Here is a 26,765-nt window from a genome sequence, read left to right as displayed (position 1 = left end):
TTCCTACGGTTTTCTCGTACTGATCTGATGGTATTTTAATGTTATTGGTGTTTTATTACATGTTTTTAACAATAACACTGGACAACATTTTACAACTTATTTTTTATTCCTCGCTCATTTCAAGTTTACCTAGACTAATTTTGCAATGCTGAATCCAAATCTGGTCTTAGATTTTTTCTAACACGTCACGTTTTTGAGATATGATATATGCTCACGACAACCCATAACTGTGATTTTGGCTGAGCAGAACAAAACATTACATGTAATCAACCCAGTAATTTCTATTGAAAATAACAGCATTATCATGCTGCACAATTTAACACAACCCAGGATAATTAAATCAGACAAAAATAACATTATATTCCCTCAAAAGTGCTTTATACACTTGCTCTTTCGAGCATGTTCAGTGTCAGTTTCACGCTGAAGAAACCAGCAGTAGTCCCCCATCATGTTTGGGTTAAATCGACCTCTATACCGCGATTCCATCACAGAGATGTCTTGGTGAAATCTTTCCCCATGCTCGTCGCTCACATCACCCAGGTTTGGCGGGAAAAATTCCAAGTGTAAATGAAGAAAATGCAGTTTAACCGACATTCTGCAGTCCATTTCGCGGTATGATTCCAGCAAATTGTCCACTAGTTCCGAGTAATTTTCTGCTCTGTAGTTCCCAAGAAAATTTTGAACAATCTGTACAAATGCATTCCAGGCTTTTAATTCAATTGAATTAAGCTTGGATGGAAATACTGGGTCACGGATCAAATCACGTATTTGGGGGCCAACAAATATCCCAGCTCTCAGTTTAGCATCACTTAGTATTGCATCAAATTTTTCTTTTATATGTAGGAATCCATCTCCATTGAAATCCATTGCCTTCACAAATTGTTTGATCAGGCCCAGTTTAATATGAAGTGGTGGCAAGTACACTTTGCTCGGATCAATTAGGGGTTGGCACTTAACATTATATCTTCCAACAATGTAGTCCGTTTTCATTGGCCATTCAGTTGTGTCATAGTGGTTTGCATCGTCTCGACTGTCCCACAAACAGAGAAAGCACATATGCTTGGTGTAACCCAACTGTAATCCGAGCAAAAGTGACACAACTTTAAGGTCTCCACATATGTTCCAGTTATAAGCCCGGTAGTTAATGACCCGTAGGATGGTTTCCATAGACTCGTACGTCTCCTTCAAATCGACAGCATGAGCAATAGGGACAGAAGGCTTTTCATTCCCATTGTGCAGTAGGACAGCTTTCAAACTAGCATTGCTAGAATCAATGAACAGTCTCCACTCAGTGCTAATGTGTTGGTGGCCAAGCTCATACATGAGTGAATCAATACCCCCCCCCCCCCCCCCCTCTATAGTCATGGCCAAGAACATTCAAGAATGCATTAATTGTCAAAAGATAGAACATTGCATTTACAAAATAATGTCAATATTAATCTTACATAATATGCATTGTGACATAATATGACCAACAATTCGCTGGGAAAGAAAATTGCACAATGCCTTGTACTGTAGCACCTTATAATATAGTGCCAATCAATGCAAAATCCGAATTTCGTGAATTTTCATATCTTAAAAACCTGACGTGATAGACCAATTCTGATTTCAGATTTGGAATCAGCGTCCCAAAGTTAGTCTAGGCAGTATATTTTCATTTGAGGAATAATTTTGATGTTGTCTAGTGTAAGCGCTGTACTCTATTTTGGCCGTGTCTAGTATACGCAACACATTATTACTTCCGAATTACGCCATTGGTACTACAGCGCTCAACACGTTAGTTCTGATATTGTTCAGTCTGCCGAATGCAGCTTTATTCTGTGCTCTGAAAACAGTAACCATTTCGTTGAGAATCAATAATATGTCAATATTCAAAACATCGACAGTGTGTTTTTGATACTGTGATGCTCAACTAGGCTATCAGGGGTTAATTAAATCGCTATCAATGGAGTTAGACTAACGAACAATCGATCAACCAATAATTAACAACAATCAATCCCCTTAACAACATGTCAAGTTAGCACAAACGCATAACATATGCAGTATAATGGGAAAGTCGTGTTCATTTGTTACCTTGAGCTCGTATGCAGCCAAAGTGGTCGGGGGCCAGCAGTTCGTACATAACATAAGGGCTGCAGACCCTCCATTAAGTTTTGTCCAGTCAAATTAAAAATAAAACAGTAACGCAATTTTAGTTTTAATCTTGTTTTAAAGCAGTTAATATTTTTTTAATTGGAAGCTCTTTGGTCTGTTCCCGAAAAGTTTAGGTTTTTTCTCAGGACCTGCATAAGGGAAATTCCCTGTAAGCATAGTAAAAGCATAAGCAAAAGTAGCTAGTGGTTTTTGGCTGCAACGCACAGTCGTTAAAACTAGCTTACGCCGTTTGCCCTGCCTTTTCTTCTGGTTTGAAATAACCAGTTAATGTTACTGGTAGATAGAGGTTGACTGGTGGTGGATGACTTAGCTACATGTCATTGTCACTGCAACAGGACCTTGTCACTTGTACGCTAGTAATGTTTTAACGCTTATATTTAACATGCAATACCAGTAGGCTAAGGTAATGCACGTAGAAGACTGTAAGGTACTAGCAGACTGGATCTGCTTAAAAGCAAAGTTGTGTCATCTTTGCAATAATTAGTTCAATGGCAATATAGTCTATAACAGGGCTTCTAAAACTTCTTAGCTCTATGACCCCATTTTAGAAAAGAAATTTGTATGCCCCTTGATGGGTAGACTACATGTTAAAGATACTAAAACAATAAATGTCTAATTACAAACCTCAAATGGTGTTTTTGTCTCTGGCGAAATCATACAAATGCACACAATCCACCAAAGTACAGTATCTAGCCTACTGTAATAAAAGAACCACATAATGGAAACAGTAAAGCGAATAAAAAACTAAAAAAAAATTCAATTTATTTAAATTGAATTTTTTTCAAGACTCCAAAATTACATTTTGCAACCCTAAACGGGTCGCGACCCACAGTTTGAGAAGCCCTAGTCTTAGGGCTAGGCTACACACCAAATCAAGATGATTTGTTTCAATCAAGATTTTTTTCGATTGCCTATACTTATCATTACCAACGGAAATCGTCTACCCACTTTGATTTGTTTTTAAATTACAAGCGTTCTAGGCGTTAGATTTTAAAGATTTTGCTCAGGTGAGTAGCATATATAAATTCCTTTGTATAATACAGAAAAAAATATTGAAAATACGTTGTCTAGTTTTTATTTTGCACCGGTTTTAATCCTACATAGTGGATTTGTTTGATATGATGTTTAGTAACGTGCCAGGGTGCATTCCATGCAATGCTGAAGAATCAGTTTGACATGCATTAATAATTATTACTCCAAATACATTTTCTGAAAAAACGGAGACACTGTGCTGTTTTTCGTCTAAACATGGCAACTACAGAAGATCAAAGTTGCCATGATTGCACCAAGACATGAATTGGGTCTGTGTCACGCCGACGTAAAACCGAGTTTGCGCCACTTGATCGTAGCTTACTCCAAAGATCTTTGGCATAATTCATTTGGAATGCACCCTGGGTTATTTGGTCGGCGAAGCATGTGACGAAAAATGCATAATGATTTGCTTGTTATCTACGGCACATTACATAGCTAGTTTTCCATGTCAAGCACAGTTTAAAATAATCAACTACAAGTAAATGCAAACTGAATTACTATGTTTACATTACAATGAATAAATTATAATAGGTTTGTAAGTGGCTAACTAAGCTGCTGCCCTTCATCATGGGCCACCACTGAAAGTGGTTTTTACAGTTGAACGGTATATCTGCATGGTGTCAAACTATGTAAAATGGGATAAAAAGTAAGTGCTCATTAAATCCCAAAGCAATTATTGTTGATCAAATTTATTAAAAATCAAGTTTTTATAATAAATTATCTAGAAAATACCAATGTTTAGTATTTGGGTATAAACAAGTCACATTGTCGGTAAAGTGTGATAATTTGTTTTTCGTACGTTTTTTGATTAAGTGTGTAGAGAAATCAGGAGATTAAGCTATGGCCCTAAATAGTAAGCCTAAAATGGATATTGATGAAAGTTTTTCTGAAGTTGTAGGGTCCTTTGGAAGATACCAGTTTATAACTTACGCTGTTCTGTCTGTGTATCTTGTAAGTTCCATGAAGTGTTTTCCATGTTGTGTTACTTATAAATAAGAACTGTTTTCCTAACAATGCAAAACATCTTATAGCTGTTTCTACCAAGTCAATCGTTGTTAGTGGTTTTTATTGGAGCAAAGCCATCTGATCTGAAATCGGTCAATCCTCATGCACAAGAAGACTGTTCTATATTATCTGAGGTTTAGATTGCTTTCATTATATTTCTTTCATCCTAGTTAAATATAGTTAACAGTTTTTTGGTGACTAGCCTAGATGCGTTGTAGGAAATGTAACATTTAACTAATTTTGATTTCTGCTAGAGAATTTAATTAAAATGGTAATGTACAGTTCAGTTAATGGTTAATTATGCCTGTAGTGGAACCTGAGTGATAGAGAGTGGATAAGTGACTTGATCCAGTCATTGTTTTTTGCCGGAACCTTGTTTGGTGTTATTTTGTTTGGTCAACTTTCGGACCAACTGGGAAGAAGACCTGTTGTTATTGCAGGTATTATGTTATAAACACACCAATAACGATTTTTGCAATTTACTATCATGTATGATATATATCAATATACATGTAATTTTAATGTATTTTTCTTTGTAACTTGAAATGTTTTCAAGTATAGAGTTACAAATTTTGTTCTTAGTAATTATTGTGTGAAGTAATGTAAGTAGTTTTTCCAATATATGCATCCAAAAAGTAAAAAACTGTTTTACTGATTAGTGCTTACAAGCATCAAGAAAGTTGTTTCAAAATAATTTCTAATTGTATCTGTGTGTCACAGTCTTGTATATCAATATTGTACCGGGTTTATGACTTAACACAGGTTTGTTATTACCGACACATTAGGGCGGCATGACGTGTTTACTATTGCTTTTGGTTACAGGATTTTTTTTACTGTTCCCTGCATGCTTGTTCACATCAGCAGCAGAAAGTTGGCAAGCTTTTGCTGCTGCTCGGTTTATGGTGGGCTTCTTACTTGGTGGATCCAATTTAGTGTTGTTTGTTTACATGCAAGAAATAGTAGGAAAGTCCTTGTGGGCATTAACAGGTGCTTTGTGATCTTCTAGCATGCCATCATTTACTACAATTTTTTTGGTTTATCTTCAGTTGGCTTCTGTTCCGTTATAGAAAATACACTTGAAATTTGATGCTTTTGTTTTGGTTCTCAGGTGCCTACAGTAATGTTGGATTTTCTCTTGGCATTGGAGTTTTGTCATTATCAGCATACTTTGTACCAACATGGAAACATCTGATTCAGTTTGTAACAATGATGCAAATCATACCACTTTCTTACTTAATGTATGCTACAAAACGTAAATAGGTGTACAAATGAACTTTTGAATGACAGCTTGGGTTAGAGTTAGACCTATTTTTATGTTACTGATTATAATTATCAATTGGTTAAAACTGAGAAACTGATTTGCATTGAATTAGGAAAGAACAACAGTCATATTTTTTACAATATTATCGCAATCTGCTGTAAAAATTACTAGTTTTGTTTCAAATATTAGGTTTATTCCCGAATCTCCCCGTTGGTTATATTCCAAGGGCCATATATCAATGGCAGAAGATGTTTTATTATTCATGGCCAAGAAAAATGGTGCGCAAAAACCTAGTAAGTGTTTATTCTATAACCAAAAATATGTTGTTACTCTAGTGAACTGGCCTATATCCAAAGTGCTAACCAAGTCAGTATTTTTCAGGCTGAAGTTAGGTCAGTATACCATTAAACTGGGGTAAAATCAATGTGCATTTCTTTATGTTATTAATGTAATTAATTTATTATTGTCGCAGTTAGTTGCCATAGTGGTGTAAGTTTGAATCAATTGAAATAAAATAAAAAAGCCAACAAAACTAATGTGTATCCTTTGAAACTTGCCCAAAAAAACATGCTCAGTAATCGGGGCTCAAGTAGTGACGGACCATCGCCGAGTTAAAGACGCGCAAAGGGTTTCCTCAGTCTGAGAATAAAGATTGCGATGCAATGATTGACGGTGAATAATTCAAGTCATTTATTACAAATCATTATTACTGCCTGATCTATTAAGCATGATTCCTTTGACAAACATCACACTAAAATTTTTGTGCAATTGCTGGTTTAGATATAAAGTTAACAAAACCTACAACCGTTCATGCATGCAAAGAAAGACAGTACAATGCAACTGATCTTTTACGGCACAAGGTGACGGCAAAAAGGATTCTGGCCATGCTGTATTTATGGTGAGTTTAAGTAGAAAATTTTCTACCATTTTATTATAGTATTGTAGTATTGTGAAAGATACTGGGAATTTGGCTGAAATAATAGTTGCAAGCAAAAATGTGAACGAGCACGCTAATTTTTGAGAGGCAAAAATAGTGGTTGCCCAGATATGGTCGTAAGTTGTAATTATACCATACTAATATCAGTAACAGTAATACAGTAATTTCTAATTACAGGCAAAGTTATTATTTTTCTTAAGCATTAAGATGAACAATGTTGTAGTGAAATATGTCATGGTAGACCCCCTAAGTTTAATGTGGAATTAAAATAATTAACATAGCAAGGATTTTTCTGTGGGTTGATGGATTACAAAACATTTTGCCCGAAATTGTTTTCTTCAGTATTCATGTTTATGGCTAATGGGTAACAAATTGTGTAGTCGCTAAGAGCTTTAGCCAAATAAATTTTTCCCAGCTCTAGTTAAAAGCTGTTGGTAATTTTTTTCCATCCAGGTTCGTGGCTAGTTTTGTGTACTATGCCTTGACGTTAGCCGCTGGTAACATCGGGGGCAATGCTTACATTGGTGCAGCACTGTCAGGCATTATTGAAATTCCATCTACATTTCTTTGCACCTTCCTCATAGAAAAGGAATCGTAAGTGTTAAAATTTCTAGGTAAACCGTTAGTGCTTGATATTGAAACACCAATAATGAAGTGTGTCTTTGCAAAAGCTTTGGGAGAAGATTAACTACTATTGGACTGTTGGTGATCAGTGGAGTTGCTTGTCTTGGGCTGGTTGCAAGCGTTGGTAATAGTTTTTATATGGATTACATGCAAACCTATACCTTCGTATACTGTTTTGTATTATTATTTTCATAGTCCGGAAAATTCAGCTGGTGCTTTATAAAATAGCTTTCAATCCATTTTATAACGCTACTTTTTTGTGAAACTGATAGGCGTCGGACATCTGTCTCTGATTATTGGCCTTGTTGGAAAAATGACCATAGCCGCTGGTTTCAACGTGTTGTACGTTTATACGCCAGAATTGTTTCCGACTGAAGTGCGTAATGTGGCTATGGGGACGTGCGCCATGTGCGCAAGGTTCGGTTCCATCACAGCATCAATGACAAAATCTCTTGTAAGTCAAAGATGACCGCTGACACAACCAGCGTTCTATTCGTCAAAGTCGAACCTTAAGAATCTCTGACAATAACTGCTCATGGTTTATTATTAGTTAAGTTGATAAGTAATATCAAGTGTATTGTTTAGGATCCTGTTGTTTCCTATCTTGGCTTTGCCGTAACGAGTATTACCGGTGCCCTTGTGGCATCCAAATTACCAGAAACCTATGGATGTAATCCACCAGATTCTTTTGATGAACTCAATTCGGAAAAGAACAAGGACTAATTTGGTGAAGTGTATGGTTGGTATAACGAAGATGTTGCAAAGAGAAGTTTGTTCACATTCCTGAAGTAACTTATGAGAAGAGACAAGAGCTGCAAGTAGTCTCTTTGAAGTTTTTCTTACCGAGCTTTTTATGGAAGATATTGAAATTGTTTTTAAAGGCAACATTTTTATTTTTTCTTAGCACTCGTTATTCTTGGAAAGAGGCAAAAATAAAACGAGCAATTATATTATGGCAATGTTTTTAAATATGGCGGCAATTACATAGCTGCAAACTTTAACCATAGGAAGACAAGTTTTCTTCAACATTTCGTTTTCTCGTTACTTTTAGATTCTTTCGTTGATTACTTAACTTTATAAACATTTGTGTTATTTAACCACATGATCTTACATTTGATTAAGTTTACTTGGTTTATTTCTATCAATAAAGTTTTAATCTGTTGGCCGTTCTGCTGAGCTAATACAATGACGAAATGTACACGCAGCCTTTAAGAGGCCTTCAAACAGGGTAAAACTAAGATCTCTACGATTTTGTTGGAATCTTGGGTAGGAATTTAAAAAAATTGTTTATTCCAATCAAAAGGCAGCATGGCTGGTGTTGTTTTCTAACCTGGGAATTACCCTAGCAGTTGGCGTACTTGAATGTACTAGGTCGCGTGCAGAATTAGGCTAAAAATTGCCATGAAAGTTGCTAAAATTGGGTTTTTAGGACAAAAATCCTGGTGCCGATTTTGCACTTCTGTGTTTTTTCGATACTTTGTTATGAAAACTATCGTAATCTGGAGTTTTTATCAAAATGGGTACTTCCGGAATTTTTCAAACTAATGGAAATTACAGCATTAGATCATACATTACACTGTGTAACAAAAATTTTTCTTGTTTTTTGGAAATAATCTCCAGTTTCTGATTTACAACATTTCAAAACACTGAAGAATAACTATCATTTTTTTGAAACTTAGGCTTGTAGAAGTAGGCTTTACTAAGTAAAACATTTCATAGATTTTCGAAATTTTAATCGTTTTTTGTACTATTTGCATTACTTAGTTAGGTATTGTACAATAAAATTTACTTTTAGAGTTACATCTTAATGTGAAATAATCTTCAAAAATTTGCTACGACTGCCCGTGGTGGCAAACATTCAGCCGATTCCTTTTGCTGTTTGTGGTGAATTTTTTACAAAGCACTGTTTGAAGAACTGCTGTCTTGCGGGAGATCTTGTTTAATTCGGCATGTCAGTTGGAGACCAAGATAAACCTTGGGCACCACATCTGTGACCACTGTCGTCGCACTTTTGAAAGCTGGGAAAGAAAAGAGGTATGATGTTTGCTATCCTTCGTATCCGGCGTGAACCTTTAGATCACGACACAAATTGCTACTTTTACATGGTGGATCCAACAAAACGAAGAAAGGGGAAATACACCTCCCATCTTTTATCCTGACATTCCGTCATCTATTTGCTCCTGTTTCTCATAACGAACCTGCCTGTGCCACAGCAACCCACAACCGATCAATTACAAAAGATGGTTATGTCCAGCAAAGGTATGTTGTGATGATTCTGATAAAAAAATTGCGCCATCATCATCAACTCTTATGTGTCGGTGACGCCGGTGGGGAAATGAAAGGTGTCCCATTACCCTAATCAAGAAGACATCGATTACCTCATTCGAGAGATGACACTGAAAAAGTCCAATGCCGAGCTTTTAATATCCAAGTTAAAGCAATGGGACTGACTTAACGACAGCGTCCGCATTACTTCCCGCAAGACGACGCATCGCGAGTTTTCAAAGTTCTTTTTTTATTTCAGGACATTTTATTGCAGTAGCACGTTGTTGTATTCCTTGCAATACATCTGATTGGCGACTCTTCTTCGATAGCTCACCAAAAATTCTCAAAGCTGTTTTACTGCACAACGCAAATAAGTGCCCTCCATTCCTTTGGCTCATTCAGTGCACATGAAAGAGAATTACGAAATCGTCAAAATTCTGGTAATTACTGTAAAGTATATTGAATATAAATGGGTGATCATTGATAATAATTTCAAGATAGTAGCCTTCTTCTTGTGCGTGAAAGTGAACTAATGTACAATTGGCAGTAACGAAGGAAAATTTCTTTTTGATCAAAATGTGATGTATGATGATTGATGATTACTATAGGCTAAATCCGTTAAATTAATTTTGTAATTATTCAAACAATTCTGTCTAGAAAAACTATTTGTCACAATTGTCATTGTTAGAATTACCATAACATAGGCTACCTCCTTTAGCAATTTTAAATCCTTCACTCTCTCAAAAATTCCCTGTTAAATTGTATTTTTATAGACAAATTATGAAATATGTTAATATTGTTGTTTTCACACTCCCAAAACTGGAATAGCATAGAATAATTGCAAATTGCCGAACATTATTTCTTTTTATGCAGGTATTAGGAAAAACGCTTTCAAAGTGTTCAAAAATTTAGTAAATTGATTTAATGAGCTCAGCACCGAAGTCGGAACTTTGTGAATGCTCATTTTTATTTATTCATGCCATTAGATAACAGAAAAATAAGGTTTAAACCTATGGACAAATTCTGTGCTACACGATGGCATAAAGGTATATCAGTATCAACTGACCTTTCCTTCTAACTTGGTAAGATTGTTTGCTTTGCAAAAACGTGCTACGTATTCACAACAGCAAAAAAAACAAATACGACACGAAAGTGATGCAGACTATTACCCTAGTAAGAAACTTAAATGCAGTGGTGGTCAGTAACGAAGTAGTTTTACTTAAGTAGTCTACTCAAGTAAATTTCTTCTACTTTGACTACTAAAGCAGTTTTGTTCATTGGTACTTCTACTTAAGTAGTTTTTAGGCCAAAATAGTTGTATCAAAAAACTGAAATAGAAAGTAGTCATTGTATTACAGTGGTGGGATTCAGCCGGTTCTTGGAATTTTAATGACTTCCGCGAACCGGTTGTTAACAAACGTATAGATAGGCCTATGTGGATATCTGCCCCGGGTCAATATGTTATGCTGCAAGTGAGACAACCGGATGTTAAAATATTTGAATCCCACCACTAGTGTTTTAGTGAAGATAATGTGCTATCTGATCTGCACAAAGCGTTTATATGCAGTCTACAACTTGATTGTCACGTAACGATGCTCTGACGAAGGACAAAAGTATGTCTGAAACCATTTAGCTTAATAAAAGTATGTAGTTCCCTGGAGTCGTATTGCTTCTGACAAGTTCTTGGTAATTTGTGCTTTCACGACCTCATGCTTTAGATTCTTTAGAATAAGATCGATAACGATTTCTTGAATAGTTTTAAATTCAACAGCTTCTACTTTTAGTGGAGTAGGTTTTTTTTGGGAGTAACAAACTAACAATACTTCTACTTAAGTAACTTATATGGTTACTTTGCCCACTACTGCCAAAATGTTGGATGGGTTAATTCCAACGAAGCTTATGCAAAGTGTGTATTTGACGTTTTGCATGTGGAAAATGTCCTGCACCGGTATGGGACACTTGCTTACGTACCTAGCAGGCCGATTTAAAGGAGGGGTCAGTCAATGCCTTAGTGAGCTTAGTCCATTTTTTCTCTTGCAGGATTGTCCTTTTATATTACAATAAAAGTCAAAACTATCAGCCTGCTACTTCATTACGCAGGCACAGCCAGCTTTCTGATACCACCCGATGTGAGAAAAAGAAGAAGCATTTCACTACGCTGAAGGTCGCGTTTACTAAACTTAAATTTATTCCGCTTTAATTGAACTGAACGTTGTGTCACCAGTCGGGACATGGTTATTTTTATTTACCGAACAAAGGATTCGCAGCAAAATAGCAGTGCGATCACAAAGAGGCAGCATTAAATTAAATTAATCGCAAAACTGTGGGAAAGCAAAGACAGTTACGCAAAAAAAAACACGAGCACAGTTTATCTTATTTCTGCAACCATTCAAACCCAGAGCGTAACTTTGCAATATACTGTATGTGGTGGTTTTTCAAATAGACGCGAATTGGCGTTCTTCTAACTTCTAAAGTGCGTTAACCACGAAATCACTTGCTTGAATAAACAACTGGGCAATTTGGAAGAATCAGTTAGGACACTAGTATTAATCTAACAGACCAACACACTGTACAATTACGGAGAAAACAAACATATTTCATGGAAGTCCACACATTCTAAACGGTAGTTTCATTCAAAATAAATATCCTTGTTATGACGCAATTAGTTAAAATTTCAAACCGATAACTTAATATATGAAAGCTGTGCAGAACTGCAGTGCATATAGTAGCAGGGCGGTTTCGCTATATAAGTTTATAATATGCAAACTAAAACCGGTGATGTGACAGATGTGGTCACCCAAAAGAATTATTACCAACACGTGAAGCAATTAAATTATAAAGTCAATTACAGTAGAAATTCATGCAATCAAATCAACGAAATAACAGCAAGGTCCGAGAAGTATTTATGATATGAAACTCGTAATTTTTATTCAGCAAGTTTCTCTAATCTGCCCTGTGCAAAAGGAGGAAAGTGGCATACATAATCCCATATTCGTATGCAAGTTGATGCCATACGTTAGTTGAAATGAAATCGACAGTAACTAATTTAGAACACAAGCACAAAAATCCCTTTGCCTAATACAAGTTCTATGCGGTAAAGAAGTTATACAGCGATGAGCAAGAACGGTGCGATACAGGCTCGAACTAAAAAAATCAACACGAAATTTTGCACGAAATAAATGGCGTAAGTATTAGATCCAAGAAAAAACAAATACAAATTCATTTACACTTTTAATGAGTTGGTAATCGATATGAACACTTAAAAAATTATGAGATTGCCGTTTGCAGCATTCAAAACGAAGTGCAAATTTATTTGACAGTTCATAACTACGCCGTAAAATATACACAACTCGTGGTTCAACATGAAAATGTTATTGAATAAGGCAACCGGCTCCGTTGTCCCTTGAACGCAGGCAATATTTAGGTCGATATTTTTCAAGATACTGAAGCTGCTTGCTATTTATGGCTCCCCTTCGTTTTCTGTCAAAAATATTTCTTTCGTGATTACAAAACAAGATGTTAAACTAATCGGCGGTTGACCAGGAAGAGAGATATATATTATTATCTTACTCTCGAATGAACTCAACAGCATCTTCATACTTCATCCCACTCTCCATGAGAGCAAGAGCCACTAGCACAGGAGCCCTGATAATAAAAACCAAGTATTAGAAACGAAGCCGGTTCCACTACATTTGCAATCCTGACATGCATAAAGCGTGGGCATGATATAATGTGTGGTTACAAGGGAATTACGTCATCACTGGATATACTGACAACCGTTTCAAAGATTTATCATCGTCCGTGTCAAAACAGCAAATATCTCTCACACTACATCATTAGCACATCACTAACCTTCCCAAACCAGCCACGCAGTGCACCGCAATACAACTATCCGGGCTATGCTTCAAGTGAGCCTTAAGGAATTTCAACCAATCTGCAACAACATCTTTCGGGGGAGCAGCACCATCGTCGAAGGCCCAGTCCTAGATTCAGTTATGAATAGAAGTTTATCTTCTAATTAATTTACTTTGAGGCATCGCTAATACAGAGCCCGTTGCTCAAACGCAGAAACAGTAGCAGGAAGTATACCGCATTTAAACGTATGACATATTTCTAGCAAACGTTTTGACAACTGTCCCATAACAACAACATTACACGTTTATCTACACAATACTACCGGAAACCTTAACGCTAGAGACAAATGCGCTAAAACAAGTTGACCTCATACGTAAAAAATAGTTGCCGGAAGTATGGCGAACAAAGAATATTTCAGTACTATTTAGTGGTTAAATAAGCAATTATTATTTATCGCCAAAATCATTTCACGTTACCATGACTTGAATGCCTTTCGCGATTAGCATTTCTTTGTCGTAGGTAGATTCACATACTCGAACCACAGTATCCGCATCATACTGCCGAAGAATCTGCAAATGTAAGTTGTTACACTTTCTCACATAATGAACTAATACAATATACATTATAACACAAAATTAATCATATTCAACCTGTGCTTAGTGTTTCGGTCTTTTTACTATTTGCTTTTATCAAATCTCGTCCTAACAAACTTTACCAGCATGGAAGTGGTTACCGGTTGCCTGATCACTTTAACTTATTCAGTTACTTGTCCAATAACAGTAGATATCTTTATATAAGAATGATGTTGAACGTAATTGCTGACAATTACGAAAATTACGTAATCGAGTAACTACTACAAACTTCGTGAAGAAATTACGTAATTTTCGTACTGGACTGAATTTGTCAGCAACGCAACTTAATTTTTGAACCGTCACACTTAATTTGATTATGCCCGCAATGTGTATCGGCATTTCGAAAACAGTGTATCACCCATTCACCCCCATTGTTGCGCAAGCTCCACCATAGCCTCCTACAGTAGTTCAACATTACTGCCAATTCAAATTGCGCATTCAGCATTCCGTATGGTGAAGTACTGTAATAGTTATATCTTGTTTAACGTATGTACAAAATAGGTTTGTAGTTTGCTAATGCTAGCGGTATTGCTGTTTCATTTTATTATTTGAGACTCACATTTTAAAAGCATATAATAGTTATAATCGACAAGCGACAATTTAGTAACTTAAGAAGTAAATCAGGAATCATCTGCTGATGTAAGATGGTCTGAAAATACGTGCTTCGGCAAAAGTATGGAAGTTTTTTGGTTTGAAGGAGAAAAATGACAAGGCTCTTGCTATTTGCAAATCTTGTCTAAAAGATGTGCCATGTCGAGGTGGCACTACAGCGTGTCTTTTAAACCATCTTCGTTGCAAGCATCTTTAGCAATATGAAGCAATCAAGACTAAGGGTAAAACGAGTAGGAGCAAAAGCCAAACAATCTCTGAATGCATCAATAAGCACATTACGTATGTTAAAGATAGTAAAAAATGGTAAGAATTGACAGGCCGTCACCATGTGCATTGCAAAAAATATTCTAGCTATAGACAGTGTCGAGAAGAAAGGTTTTAAGAAGTATCCTGGAGAAATTTGACTCCAGATACATATTGCCAGGTTGTAATTATTTTATGAATACAGCGTTACCAAAACTTTATGATGACAACACAATAGAAATTCGCGAAGCTTTAGCAACAGTGAACTCGCTGCCAGTTACTACTGACTTATGGAGTAGCCGCGGCATGGTGCCCTATATTAGTTTTACCGTACACTTTTTAGATGACCTGTGGAAATTACAATCAAAATTTTTGTCGATGTTCTTTATCCCCGAAGACCATACAGCAGCTAATGTATGCAGTGCTTTGAAAAACCTGATGTTAATGTGGAACTTAACCGAAGATAAGATCATCTCCATTACCCCTGATAATGGTCCTAATATCGTTTCTGCTTGTAGAATAGGTGGTTGGTGTCCATTACCTTGATTTGGACATTGTTTAACCCTCGCTATTATTTGGAAGGAAAGAACGTGACTTGAAGGAAGCATAGGTTCAGTTGAAGTTGACCTAACATAGTCTTGTTTTACGAGGGGTATATGAAAAGTAATGAGCCAAACAAAGAAAATGTACAGACAGAACGTTTTATCACATTCAGATTTTTCAACCTCCTATGAATATTTTTAAACTCTTCAAAGTTAAAAAGTCTTTTGGTTGTTGTTTCGCAGAGTGTTTACTTAAGAGTGCGTTGATATTTTTTTAACAATGGAAAAAATTGAGTATCGCGCTGTCATCAAATACCTTCATTTGAAAGGGAAAACGGCATCCCAAATCCATGAAGATTTAAAGGATACTTCAGCAGACAATGCCCCTTCATTTGCTACAGTAAAACGCTGGGTGGTTGAATTTAAGCGAGGCAGACAAAGTGTTGAAGATGAGCAGCAGAGGCCAGGGAAACCAGCAACTGCCAACACCGAGGAAAACATCGACCTTGTTCTTAATATGGTAATGAAGATCGCTGGTTGTCATGTCGTCAAGTAGCAGACAGGATCTTCTGAAGTGTCTGAGAGAAAATATTTGTCGAAAAGCGAGGAATGTTTACCAAGGGTATGCTCTTGCACCATTACAATACTCCTGCTCACTCCTCGACGACTGCCAGGGCAACAACTCATGATTGTGGGTTCGATATCATTCCTCAACCAAGCATGTCGTCTCCGACTTTCACCTATTTCCAAACATGAAGAAAGCCCTGGCTGGTCGACGTTTTGCCAATGATACGGAAGTCATGAAAGCAGTAGGAGAGTTTCTGAACTCTCAAAGTGGGGAGTCCTTTTCAAGAGCGATAAAGATACTCCAGCACCGCTGGAGCTAGTGTCTTTCTCTATTCGGACATTATGTTGAACAACAAAAGCGCCCAAAGTTGTCTGTGTTGTATATTTTCTTGGAGGTTCATTACTTTTCATACACCCCTCGTAGTTTGCAAAAAGCGGTGGGGTTCCCTGTATAAAATGTTTGACCGAATTGTTCAACAACAAAGCGCTATAAGGGAAGTTCTCACGCACGATCGCTCTTCTGGTTGTGGCTTTACCTGGTAGGATAATGGATATGGATGTTTCTGAAAGTATTTGCGCTGCACTTGGACCGCTATATGATCTTACCGATGTTTTATCAGGGGAAAAAGTTACAATATCTGGCTTCAAGCCAACCTGTAAATTGATAGACGTGAAAATGCAAAGTAGTAAGAATGACACGAGTTTAACAAAAGATAATAAACAAAGTAGCTAGTTGGATGCGGGCCAAAATCAGTAATGGACTTCCCAAAAATCTGATTGAAAAAAGTACGTTTTAAGATCCCCCTTTGAAACACCTTGTTACTGAATCACGTGACTTTGTCCAGCAAAGCCTTTTAAACAAAATCCTAGATGCGTATGATAGCGTACCTCCATCATATAACGTTGCCACTCAAACCAATGTTGCTGGACCAGAACCAAAACGAGCGCCTAAAATTTAGTGAAAAGTACCTACTAAAATAAGATGATGATGTTGAACAAACACCACGCGGTAACAGTGAAAGCTCCGTAGAGGATGATATTGAATTGTATACAGTGGCTTCCAAATTGAAATTCAATCCTCTTTTGTGGTCGAGGGAAAAAGAAGATTGGAAGGAGTTTGTACATCTGCCAAAAATGGCGAAAAAATATCTTACTGTATGTGCAACTAGTTACCCAAGTGAGCGGTTCTTTAGTGCAGCTGGTCTTGTTGACAATACTCGGCGTTATAACTTATAACCTGAAGCCAGACAAGCTGAATTTGTTCACTTTCTTAACGAAAAATGTTTAAGCTTTTCTTCTTTACTTTGTCTATACCTGGTTTAATAAAAATTTGTTGCAACAAAGTCAGGCGTCCATTATGAAGACGAAGAGACTACAGTATTTCATCATAAGAAGGTCACAGAGCCAGCTGTTACGGTTAAGCGATTCAGTTAAAAAGGGTACCGTTAGAAATTTATATTAGATGATAAATTTACGTAAGGTGTAGATTTTTATGGTGCCATTCGCCTTTTGAATTTGTGTAAAAAGGTGAAGAAACGAGAAATGAGTGAGTGTACTGCACAGTCTTTTTAGGCGAAAGAAACAGCCGTTTTTTGGAAGAATTCCTGTCTCATCAAAATCGCAGTGACATAATTATTTGGAGCTTGAAGGAATACCGTAAATTTCTACGCACTTGATCGTTTGCAAGGGCGCAAGTAAATCATAACGAGAGCCATTTTGCGTTAACGACGGCAGTTAATGGTGACACAGATAGTTCGCAGGCAGTAAACAACAGAAACTCAGTACCGGTTTTTAAAGCAGCTGCAGTAATAAATATTACGTAATAACTTACGGTACAAGCGTGCGTAATTTGCGTAATACTATTCCGTGTTACGTGCACCACTATATAAGAATATTTAAACGCTTGTAAGATGTACAGTGTTGCGCAACAGCCAGCATTCGTAAATTCTGGCGGAGCAATAGGATCAAGTTCTATGATTGCACCAGCACAGACATGTGATTGCAACCACCTTACATAACACTCTATACTTTAAGAAGTTTTGCGCAACATGTTATCACTACGATTACCAAACATTGGGGAATCCGATTACATGCAGATCGAAGATTATGACAACACGAATAAAGCGAAAGAATGAAGTAATCAAAACCACGCCTTTCACGAACAATACCCTAATCATCTTAAATAAGTTGAAATAATAACACTACAGTAGCATATTGTCATCCACATGTACATCAATTGCCTGGATTAATTGCCCTGAGCTGTTTCGTTTATGTGCGAGTAACCGACAGAGCCAATCGAAATAATCTTTACATGGCCAAATCAGGCAATATCATAAATCCATTGCACCACGTGAAAACCAGCATTGTGAAGTGAGGAGAAATAGAAACACCTATTCGCCTCTTAATTGTTGCTGAAAATGGCAAATCGAAAGAATCTAGTAGGTCAAATTCCAGTTTAAAGGCAACTGTTCAGTAGACAGGGACATTACATGCATAGAAATATGGATGAGGATGACAATTTTATACTGTCGCAGCGTTAACGATGATGATATTTGTTTGTGCATTCAGCAACACCAAAACCCCAAACGTAACAAAACTTTACGCTAAAAACCGCCCAAAACCGGATAAAACAAGAACTAAAAAAAACACGTTCGAAAGACTGCTTGCTCGAGGAGGTAACATTCAGTCCGGGTCGTCCGGGCCCTTTTCAGTTCTTGACATAACAAGTTAAGTTACCACAAGAAGCATAAACACAAAGTTTCAATAAAAAATGTACACACCACATAAACAAGAGGTGTTACCACAATTCAACGATTGATCGCAACAACTACGCTCAAACACACGAAAAATAACCCTGCATAAAGAAGTTAATGATATATTAAAGATTTTCACGGCTAGACTACCATGCCCACAGGTATAGTGACACAGCTGTCATGCCTATGCGTGGATCAACATCACACAAATAGTCAAGGTTATCAGGAAAGCAGGTTAACAACGCTACGACAGTGAAAAGTACACAGGGTAACTAGAGTAAACTAACGATGACTCATCGTTGTAATCGCTTACTACAGACATAGCAGTAAAGACGATTTTGGTCTGTTCCTGTTAAAGCCGGTTGATTTGAAGTTTGTGGCCCGTATTAGTCCGAAACAAACATTCTTGGAATTCCAACACGAGAGCTTTTATTTATATGCCGAGAGAGGCTTTGTATGTGAAAGTAAGGAGGCAGCAAGAAGCATACACTTCTAATTCTGCGCGAAGCGCTTTGAATCGTAAATGTGCCGAAGGTAATAGAAAAGTTTGAAGTGTTAGCTGGAGAATCAACACGTTTGAGCGTAGTTTGTGCACTCGACAGCGCTGACGTCAGTGCAAGCTTTCAACAGCCAGAAACCGGTTTAATCGAGAACAGCTGTACATTTACAATAACAGAAAGGACAAGTACGATAAGCCATAACATTATTCATACTGTACCTACACAGTTTTAAGTTAACACAATTTCCTTCACATCAAACAGAAATCGATTTTTATATTGAAAGTAGTATTAAATCATGACCATACCAAAACTAACCTCATCATCAAACAAAAGTCAAATTATTACAATATTCTGCCATGTTTCATACAAAATGATCGGAAATCTATAGAAACTGTATAAATATGTTGGATAACTAAAAATACAAAAGACATATAATGAACTACCCCACTACATTGCCCTGTAGCTTCTCCTGATACTTCAGGTTCAACATTGTGCCCATGGACGTTTAAACAGCACAACCAACAACCCTTTTCTCTATACATAACAACAATAAATCTCTCACAAACAAGCTACCAAGATGAATAGATAGGATATGTTCTGCCCAAGTTGTTTACTGAATCACTGGCCACATGAAATGTTATGACCCCCAGAAAGAAATATATATAAATCAACCTTACCCTATGGCATTAACTAAGCTGACAAAGGTAAAGAAAAAAGATGAAAATAGTTATAAACAAAATACAATAACAAATAACCAACGTTACCTTGATCAAAAATCATACAATAGTTTGACCCATGTCATAAGCAAAATAGGCACACCTCAAGAAATTTCTCCATGGTAGCATTTGTAGGGTTATGTGTGATGAGAAACCTCATCGCTTTGTAGCGAACTTCAACTGGGGCTGGTCGATTCATTCGTGCCATTAAATATATTCACAAAATCACCATAAAGCAGCAAAAGCCTTGAGCAAGCAAAACTCTTTCTCAATGAACCTCTGTATAGAATTACATGGATTAGTCAAACTAATATAAACTAAAATTGCTATTTTACAGTGGACATCATCATTTTACTGGTAGGTGCATACAAATACACTTACCTTGCGATATGACGCACGAGGTAGATAAAGTGGGTCTATAGTTTACCTTGCATAAAACACCTCCAACAACTTGGATTACCATGTAACCTCACCCCATCTGATAACCTAAATGAACCAGGAAGTTTGTTAAGGTGCAATCAAGATTCTACTTAGAAAGAAAACATCTTTAACGATAAAAGTTTAGTCAAATATAGAGCCTGCCTCCATTTAAAGTTTAAACCCATGAGTTAGTCAGATATAAAATATGGTCCACTTGAAAGAACAAATATATTTGTAACTAAAAATGATCAAAAATTACCAAGATGAACAATAATACTCACCCTCAAATACAAGTACTGTATATTTGTATTTGTACAATACAAGTTAAACCATAAAATAAATATATTATATGTATATTTTTAGCAATATGTTAACATATGTTTTGTGGACAAGGAAACTTCAAAAAAATCTTGATCTTTGCTATAATATCAAAATAAGGCTACACTATTTAGTTTGCAAATGCCACCAATTTTACCACATTCAAAATATATACATATATTCATTTCCCACCTATCCATAACTTATACAATTACTGATACATCGTGTATTAATAATCCAATCCAACATGTTCTATTTCTAGCAATACTGCAATATCTATTCCAGAAGTAAAAAAGAACATTAGCTTAAATAATTTTGATAAATTTCTACATAGAAACACTGTTTTGAAACACACAAAACATCCCTACAAGCCTAATCAGTTTCCAAAATGCTGAAGTACTAAATAAATAATTAAATCACAAAATAAATTTTCAAATGACAGTAACTAATAACAGCTATGTCATCGCTCATCAGTTTAACGGTCCTGAACAAGAAATCCCACAAGTATGATATATAAGGTAAATGTCAAAGTGATAATCTTATAATACTGGTATGCTGTAATACTGTCATTTTAGTGGAATCACTTTATCAGTAGGTTTTGTACCAGGTGCTTGAAGCACTCAATCAGCAACTAGGTCTTAGCAACTAGGCGAAAAATTAGTTTGATTTTTGTTATGCTTAAGCAAACGCTGTAGAAATAAGTACTTTCACTAGTAGTAAAACCTCTGACAGTTTAGCAAACATGCTTAAAATAACAGAAAATATATCATCGGGTGAAAAGTGATAAAATTATATAGATAAAATAGACTTGCGAAGTCAATAGACAAACAGCACTGCATGCTCATACCCACACCATTCTGACATGCCACACAGTGCCGGAAATTCACCAAAATACAATTATACATATGAACTGAGAAATCATCTGGTCCGAGATCAACAGTTCACACAGTTTTATGACCTTTCACGAAAAAAATCTGGTGATGCGTGGTAAAGAGTTAAACTTGTGAGTGACATCACATTCAAAATTATTCGTTTTAATTTAAATTTCAAAATGATTTCAACAATGTCAAGGCAGCTATTTTCCTGTTCTACTCTTAACTATGTTTATATATCATGCAAATCAAAATAACACAAAAAAGCAGCAACAACGAAATAGCCGCTAATCAATTCTGCACAGTTATTATCATACAGTAAATAGGAAACAAAAGTAGCCCGAGATATTACATATATAATATATTCTTGCAATATAAGTTAAAGATCAGCCAAGAACCACATTTGTACATACCAGGAAGAGAGATGAGATAGGCTTTTTGTTAAAACTATACTTCTCAGTAAACAGATACAACAAATTTGATGACCCTGTGGAAAGATGCAGGTGACTATGCTTTGCAAATCATTGCATATATGATACAATTAAAATATATACACAAATGTAAATTAAAAGGTATCGCCTTATATAATTTTAACGTATTAACACACAAACCTCAGCGATTATTTAAGGAAGGTGTTGGCCGTTGCAGCGAGCACCAAACACGTCACACAAATACTGCGCAGCAAGTGGAAGCACGGAGGATGGCTTTGGACCTTTTATCTGTAAACAATGAAAACTACCAATTACTAAGGAGTTAAGGTAACACAAATTTCATGTAAACAAGGTCTAATTTGACAACAAACAGAAATCGTTCGTAGTTAGGTTGTAATAGCTTAAACGAGGTGTTTTATAATAAGGTTTTAAAATGCCCTGGCACTTCCTGCTTATGGATACCAGCTCACCAAACAAACTTTATAATTGTTTTGACATGTTATTGTTACATCTTCAATTAACAATAGGGTAATTTGACAACTATCTTAAATCCGATGTACTGGCGCACACTTAATATTAAATTCATTTACTACCTGGGTAGCGAGTATAACTAATTCACAAATTCCAGTTTTATGACATTTTGTGTCAGTATCGCTTCTAATTTTTAAGGCTCCTGGTAACTTGGTGTATACTTAGGCTCAGTGATTCCTTTTGTGTTAAATGTTGGTTTCATAAAATGAAAATGATGTGCATTGTGACTTTTGCGCATGTCACAATATTTATTATCTCACAAGTGTGTGCAAGTTTATCACTCTTGCAACGTAGACATCAAGTATTGGTATGGGTCTGCCAGATATGCGCGATAGACCCATAAATCATACTTTTTCTTATCTACCATCATCACAAAGCTGAAAGTCAACGAGATCAGAAGTTAATTTTGCCAACAGTCATAGGCGTCATTGCTAAAAAAATCAAGGCAGTGTGAATCTGGAAATTTTGCAAAATCGAGACTAAACGTTTTGGAAGCTAATGTCATCCAAAATTGTTCCGGGCACTTTGACATAAAGCATCGTATGATTTGTCGTAAGTTTTCTACTGAGAAACCTTGGAGGTTGCTGTCGGGTTAAGGGATAAACTTAGAGATCTCAAGCTTTCTAATCGGTAAACTTATTCTGAGTCATGTTACATTATTACGTCAAAATCTCCCGATACAAATTTGGCATCACACCCGCAATGTTCGTCAGGTTTTAACACAAATTATTATTCGCTTGACAAGTTATTGTTGCCATGCATGCACTCCATAGTCTTTAAGACAATTTATATTTTCAACAAACATGGCTCTTTTGATCAAGCAAACAAACGATCAAACACTTTTAAGAAATCGAAGCCAAGAATCCCATCGATGAAAAGGATGCCAATTTTACCGGAAAAAAGCATGTGTTCGAAGCTATTTTTCACAGTTTCTTGTTAACCTAACTTATATGTCATAACAAAGTAATCTAAAGCAAACCTAAATCTACTTTCTAACCCAAATCTAACTTGAACAAAACCAACATTTGCATACCCATTCTCCTAACCTAACCGCCTATCAACAGGCTGCGTGACCTACATACTGTGAAAGAGTACTTGGTAAAAAAAGAAAAGAACAAAGTAAAATAACTTGTCAAGCAAAATGGGTCCAACCAAGTGTAACCTCTCAGTTGCAAATTGCAATCATGCAACCAACGAAAGTTTACCATCTGTGTTGAATTAAATTGCACTAGCACACTTAGTTTTATATGTAAATAGTATGACAAACCTGAACCAGATAAACTTGTGTCAAAATATGACTTATCACATCTGGTCTTGCATCATCTGTCTTAATAAATATGCCTGTTTTGGTCATCTTGCATCAAGAGTTCAATGTTGCTCTACGCATTGTTTGGTAGCATGGCATCATGCTGGCTGTTGCCTTGTCTAAATTTGCCGCTCGTTAAAAGCTAGTTGCATTGGCGTAGTTATATATTGTAATTGTGTTGTTCAAATTTTTTTAAGTAGGCCTATTCAAAAGTGTATTGGTTAAAGCGGCCTGGATGATGATGTGTTTATATGGAACAATACAAAGGGCTGTGTTAAGCGAAGCTTTCGTCGGTTACTTAATGATGCCGTTAGAATGCCGTAATGCAATCTGTGTTTGATGTCCATTGGATTTTCGTTGTAATACCCTTGAGTAAGGTATGTAGGCTACGACGCTTACTCCTGTTCAGTGGAGCTGGTGAACAGTTCCAACTTTGGGTAAGTCGAGCAAAAACAGTCGTATGATAAACATTATGATGCCATACTACTGCGCAACTTAGTCAGAATTCCAGACAATGCGAGTTTTTTCCAGCAGTGCACGCATTACTTGCACTACAGGCAATGACGGCTATGCCATTAGTGATATTTTACTTTGGAAGGAAATATCCTCAAACCTTAAATATATTAGGTTTTCAAGTAATGAACTCATAAAAAAGATACACCCTGGTTTCATTAATTTATTTGGCAATAGCCGTCTGTATTCCAGTTCTCGTGTTCATTCTACATTCTGGAAATTGTCAATGCACATTGCTGCTTGAATGCACAGTGAGAGAGATATGAAGTTGGCGCGCTTTTGTTGTAAACAACATCGTAAACCCAACATATTCGTCATCAGTTAACAGTTTTTCGTATAAGGTATGGTATCAGAATCAAATCTTGCAAATACCAGTAATTAGTACAACTTCACAACAAATAATTTTTCCTTCACCTATTTTTGCCAAATCATGGCTAGTTAATAACAAAGTTTTCTGCTCATAGTGACGTCACATGTGTTGTAAAGCATGCTGTTAATTGGCCTAACATACCACCGTTGGTACATCTCTATCTTTGCTACTGTCACATACTTATAACATTTAACTCGTTCAATGTTGTTGCAAATGTTTTGCAAAAAAATGAAACATTCAAAGCGGGATAAACAATCTAACAATTTGTCTCTGTCATTAACCACATTTATAGTGCTTGCTACAACCATCTTTTTATAATTTCATCTGATGTCACTTTGTACATGCTAACTTGTATATTCCAAACTTATCTATTTGCATTTGCAATTAACTAGCGGATGGTGCCATAACAAATAACGATACCAGCAATGCATGTTATTCACCATATGCTAATCACAAAACTGACAGTGCTTTTAGCAGCAACATATTGCACCAGGACAATACAAGTAGCAAACATTATGATTATGGCAACAGCATTATGTTGAGATTAAGTTCTTTCTTCCTATCTGTTGTAAATTAGTACACAGTAGTTATTTACATTGAAAATAGAAACCCTAGAAAGAGCGCAATCGATCATAAATATTATAACATAAACATATATATTATAGCTAAATCTAAATATACTAGATAAAAGCATATACTGTTTCTTAAGTAAACGTATGGGTCATAAAATAAGGTTTGTCTGATTTCGTTTTACGTAGGCCTTTAAAAAACATGTTTAAGCCAATCAGAAGGCAGCATGGTTGCATGGTTTAAAATTCAACATCTCAATAATGAAGACACCATTTAGACAAAAACAGTGTAACAATAAATTTAAAACACGTGTATTAAGTCATAAAGATTCAACAGAAAGGAGGGTAAAAGTTTTAAAATCATATATTGGAAATATGAATCAATGTAATACTGTACTCAAATACCAGTGGTTGAATGAAAATCATTGGTGGTAGATGTATAACCTCCAGTTTGGGTCCAAGGACACTGTATTAAAATTAACACTGAAAGAAATATGAAATATCTGAGAAAACAAAAGTTTTACAGTTTATTCATAGCAACATAAATGCATAAGTTTAGTTTAAAAATTTGTTTACCAGTCTAGTCACATAAACATTTTAAGCAGGACAAAAAACGTCAGCCTGTTATATCTATCGCTTTTGCAATTTGAAACATATGCATATGTATCCGCTATAGATCACTAGGGGATAAAAAAGAGTTGCTTTTTATGTGGCATCTACATGCAATTACTAGATATTGACAGTGGCTTGGTAGTGGACAACCAGACTAACAATCATGTCAACTGGGTTCGATACTCAGCTTCGCTACACCATCATCATCATCATATTACTCTTGAGTTAAGCCATTAACGACACTTCATCCAAGTGCTTGCACTATTATACCAACTTTTGTATAGAGACAAAATCGGTTAATCGTATATTGGTTAAACGTATCAACCATTTTATGGTATCAAAATCTGAAATCTCAAACCCAATTCTATCTAATGTTAAGTAAAACCAAGTAAATTATTTTACAAAGACAGGGCAAAGAAAAAAAGTAACTACAGTACCAGTACCGATTACGCTTGAAAAAAGGGCTGTGACGTAACAGAGACTATTCACGATAAAAGGAGAGTCCGTTCAAAGCAGTTTGCCGAAAAAATGCTTTATCAACAATGTGCACTTTGGCGATAGCTGGCTATGCAGCGCAATAGGTCACTACAGTAATAAAATCTACATAGTTTAACCAGAATTGTAGTCAGCTGACGTTGTAGGATTGTTTCACAGATTAAATCAAATAGGTGATACGATTAACCGATTTCGTTTGTACTGTACTAGGTTTGAAATTGAATATCACCATGTTTCTTATTTCGAATGTAAATGTCTTCATTGTCAGGTAAAAATTTTCACGAGCAAATCTTGTTTCTAGCGCACTACCATACAAAACTTACAATTTAATCAAGCTTTTACAATCAAATATACAATCTTATCCTATAGTTATGTCAGAATGGGTATAGGCACTGTTGCATTGTTAATTTTGTCTGCCCAGTAATCAAGTCTGATAAGATAATATATGCAGTCATTTAAAGTTTTTAATAAAAAGTAAATCCAGAAAAGCAATGGTTTTTATTTGCGGACTAATGTTAAGTTACAATCACACTGTCTGCAAATTAGTTACAAGTTGCAGTCCCATCGCACATAAACCCAATAGACATAGGAAAGTCAAAGGGTAAAGCAAAGAGTCAGTGAAATCTGGTC

General features: G+C 36.1%; 2 protein-coding genes across 4 annotated transcripts; one reads left to right on the top strand and one right to left on the bottom strand.

Annotated features, from left to right (window-relative positions):
* The first annotated feature begins 2,339 nt into the window (after nucleotides 1–2,339).
* On the top strand, nucleotides 2,340–8,176 carry LOC143453382 (solute carrier family 22 member 15-like). 2 transcript variants are annotated; one of them, XM_076954723.1, is made up of 13 exons: nucleotides 2,340–3,161; nucleotides 3,718–3,832; nucleotides 4,000–4,137; nucleotides 4,218–4,325; nucleotides 4,502–4,631; nucleotides 5,014–5,178; nucleotides 5,300–5,429; nucleotides 5,642–5,745; nucleotides 6,233–6,350; nucleotides 6,843–6,983; nucleotides 7,061–7,137; nucleotides 7,286–7,467; nucleotides 7,599–8,176. In XM_076954723.1, the coding sequence occupies exons 3-13, from the start codon at nucleotides 4,027–4,029 to the stop codon at nucleotides 7,734–7,736; spliced, it is 1,404 nt and encodes a 467-aa protein (XP_076810838.1). In that variant the 5' UTR covers nucleotides 2,340–3,161; nucleotides 3,718–3,832; nucleotides 4,000–4,026; the 3' UTR covers nucleotides 7,737–8,176. The 2 variants fall into 2 exon arrangements, with proteins under 2 accessions (XP_076810838.1, XP_076810830.1); XM_076954715.1 differs by lacking the exon at nucleotides 2,340–3,161 and having other exon boundaries at nucleotides 3,175–3,832.
* A 3,326-nt stretch (nucleotides 8,177–11,502) lies between these two features.
* Nucleotides 11,503–25,579, bottom strand: LOC143460986 (protein tyrosine phosphatase type IVA 3-like). 2 transcript variants are annotated; one of them, XM_076958706.1, is made up of 9 exons: nucleotides 25,434–25,579; nucleotides 21,920–22,027; nucleotides 21,722–21,795; nucleotides 20,080–20,184; nucleotides 19,802–19,977; nucleotides 13,610–13,702; nucleotides 13,131–13,261; nucleotides 12,849–12,923; nucleotides 11,503–12,758 (listed from the first exon to the last, which is right to left on the bottom strand). In XM_076958706.1, exons 5-9 carry the CDS (start codon nucleotides 19,904–19,906, stop codon nucleotides 12,650–12,652), a joined length of 513 nt encoding a protein of 170 aa, XP_076814821.1. In that variant the 5' UTR covers nucleotides 19,907–19,977; nucleotides 20,080–20,184; nucleotides 21,722–21,795; nucleotides 21,920–22,027; nucleotides 25,434–25,579; the 3' UTR covers nucleotides 11,503–12,649. The 2 variants fall into 2 exon arrangements, with proteins under 2 accessions (XP_076814821.1, XP_076814830.1); XM_076958715.1 differs by having other exon boundaries at nucleotides 20,126–20,184.
* Between the last annotated feature and the right edge of the window lie 1,186 nt (nucleotides 25,580–26,765).

The sequence above is a fragment of the Clavelina lepadiformis genome, chromosome 1 (genome assembly GCF_947623445.1).
Source record: "Clavelina lepadiformis chromosome 1, kaClaLepa1.1, whole genome shotgun sequence".
Classification (NCBI taxonomy): Eukaryota; Metazoa; Chordata; class Ascidiacea; order Aplousobranchia; family Clavelinidae; genus Clavelina; species Clavelina lepadiformis.
The sequence above is the reverse complement of the archived record's forward strand: the minus strand, read 5'-3'. Positions and strand labels throughout refer to the sequence as shown.